The sequence below is a fragment of the Lolium perenne genome, chromosome 3 (assembly GCF_019359855.2).
Source record: "Lolium perenne isolate Kyuss_39 chromosome 3, Kyuss_2.0, whole genome shotgun sequence".
Lineage (NCBI taxonomy): Eukaryota > Viridiplantae > Streptophyta > Magnoliopsida > Poales > Poaceae > Lolium > Lolium perenne.
In genome coordinates, this window is record NC_067246.2 from 120,969,031 (window position 1) to 120,970,835 (window position 1,805).

Below are 1,805 nucleotides of genomic sequence, written 5' to 3' on the forward strand. Positions count from 1 at the left end.
CTTCGAGGTTCTCAGGCAGAGGGGTTTTCGGTCCTCGGTGGTTACGGTGGATCGTTCTGCTTCTGCGCATGGCCAGCACATGCGTCATGGTGAACGGCTGTGGGGGTTGAGCGTTTCGGCATGGTCGTGGGCTCCGGCAGGGAGATCCCATCTCCCCGTTGTTATTCATCATTGCCATGGATGTCCTTTCGGCCATGCTCCGGGTTGCCGAGCGAGCTAGTGTTCTTTCCGACCTCACTCCTCTCGGTTTTAGGAGTAGGGTCTCGCTGTACACCGATGATGTGGTTATCTTCGCCAAGGCGATGGTCTCGGACCTCCAGGCGGTATGGAGCGTCCTCGACTGCTTCAGAGCGTCCTCGGCTGCTTCGGAGCGGCCTCGGGTCTCAAGGAGAACCCACCCAAGAGCACTGCGGCCCCGATTGGTTGCTCCAACGATTTTCTTGCTGTGGTGGTGCCGTTGTTGCCGTGCCCTCTTGGGCGTCTCCCTTGCTCCTATCTAGGGCTACCGCTGTCTATTCGGAAGCCTAGGAAGGCGGAGCTTCAGGCCCTTCTGGACAAGCTCGCGTCCAAGCTTCCGTTCTGGAAGGGGAGGCTCATGACGCGTGAAGGGCAGTTGGTGTACGTCCAAGCCGTCATGACGGCCTCGGTTGTCTATCACCTTGCTCTCGATGTGGATCCTTGGTTCATCAAGGATGTGGACAAGCTATGACGTGGCTTCTTCTGGGCTGGGAAGGATGATGCTAGGGGAGGTTGTTGCATGGTTGCTTGGCACCTAGTTTGTCAGCCCAAGTCCCTCGGTGGGTTGGGACACCATAACCTCCACTGGCTCAATGTTGCCCTTCGCACGAGGTGGCTTTGGTTGCAGCGGTCCGACGAATCCAAGCTGTGGCAGGGCATGGACGTGCGGGTCAGCGGTGAGGCTCGTGCTTTGTATGACGCCTCGATGCGGATCAAAGTTGGGACTGGCGCTGCTGTACATTTTTGGGAGGATGCCTGGATCGGCGGCCTCACGGCCACGACCATTGCCCCTGACCTTGTCAAGCGCGTCAGGGTGGCCGTGCATCGTCAGTGCTCGGTTCAGGAAGGCTTCCCAGGGAATGCATGGGCAGCGGACATAGCCGGTGAGCTCTCCGTGGCGGCGGTGGTGCAATACTTGCACCTTTGGGCGACCATCGCAGAGGAGCCATGGAGCGGGGCTGCGGAGGACCGGTTCATCTAGAAATGGAGCAACGACGGCCACTTCTCCTCTAAGTCCTCTTACCGCGTGCTCTGGCACGGGATGTGCGGGCTGCCGGGGCGAATTTGGTCTGGGATTCTTTTTCGCGCCTCTACAGTATAAGCTGCATGCCTGGCTAGCGTTGCAACGTCGCTGTTGGATGGCGGACTGGAGGCTGCGCCGCGGCTTGCCCACCCACACGTTGTGCCCCTTCTATAACGTCACCGATGAAACATTAGACCATCTCTCGCTCTCTTGCTCCTTTGCACAGGGGTTGTGGATAGGTTTGGTGGCTCGGCTAGGCCTCCCAAATATCGTTCCCGCCAGGGATGACGACATCAATGACTGGTGGCTTTGGGCGGTCAGTCGGTTTCCACCGGCAGATAGCAAGAAGGCCAACACACTCATCATGATAACCATGCGCGTGCTTTGGCTAAAACGCAATGCAAGGGTCTTCGATGGGAAGTTGTCCACAGTCAATGTTACTTTGCACTTAGTCCTTGAGGAGTGGAGGATTTGGTGTGAGTGTAGAGGAAGGCGGCTAAGAGATGTCCACTAGATACACCCTTCTTTTTTAGGGCGGTATGTG

The 1,805-nt window shown here is 57.7% G+C and overlaps 2 protein-coding genes across 2 annotated transcripts; both read left to right on the top strand.

Annotated features, from left to right (window-relative positions):
* Positions 1 to 325: 325 nt before the first annotated feature.
* Positions 326 to 709, top strand: LOC139837976 (uncharacterized). The gene has a single exon (XM_071827313.1). It carries the CDS (start codon positions 326 to 328, stop codon positions 707 to 709), a length of 384 nt encoding a protein of 127 aa, XP_071683414.1.
* Positions 710 to 895: 186 nt separating this feature from the next.
* Positions 896 to 1,219, top strand: LOC127339583 (uncharacterized). The gene has a single exon (XM_051365419.1). It carries the CDS (start codon positions 896 to 898, stop codon positions 1,217 to 1,219), a length of 324 nt encoding a protein of 107 aa, XP_051221379.1.
* The last annotated feature ends 586 nt before the right edge of the window (positions 1,220 to 1,805 follow it).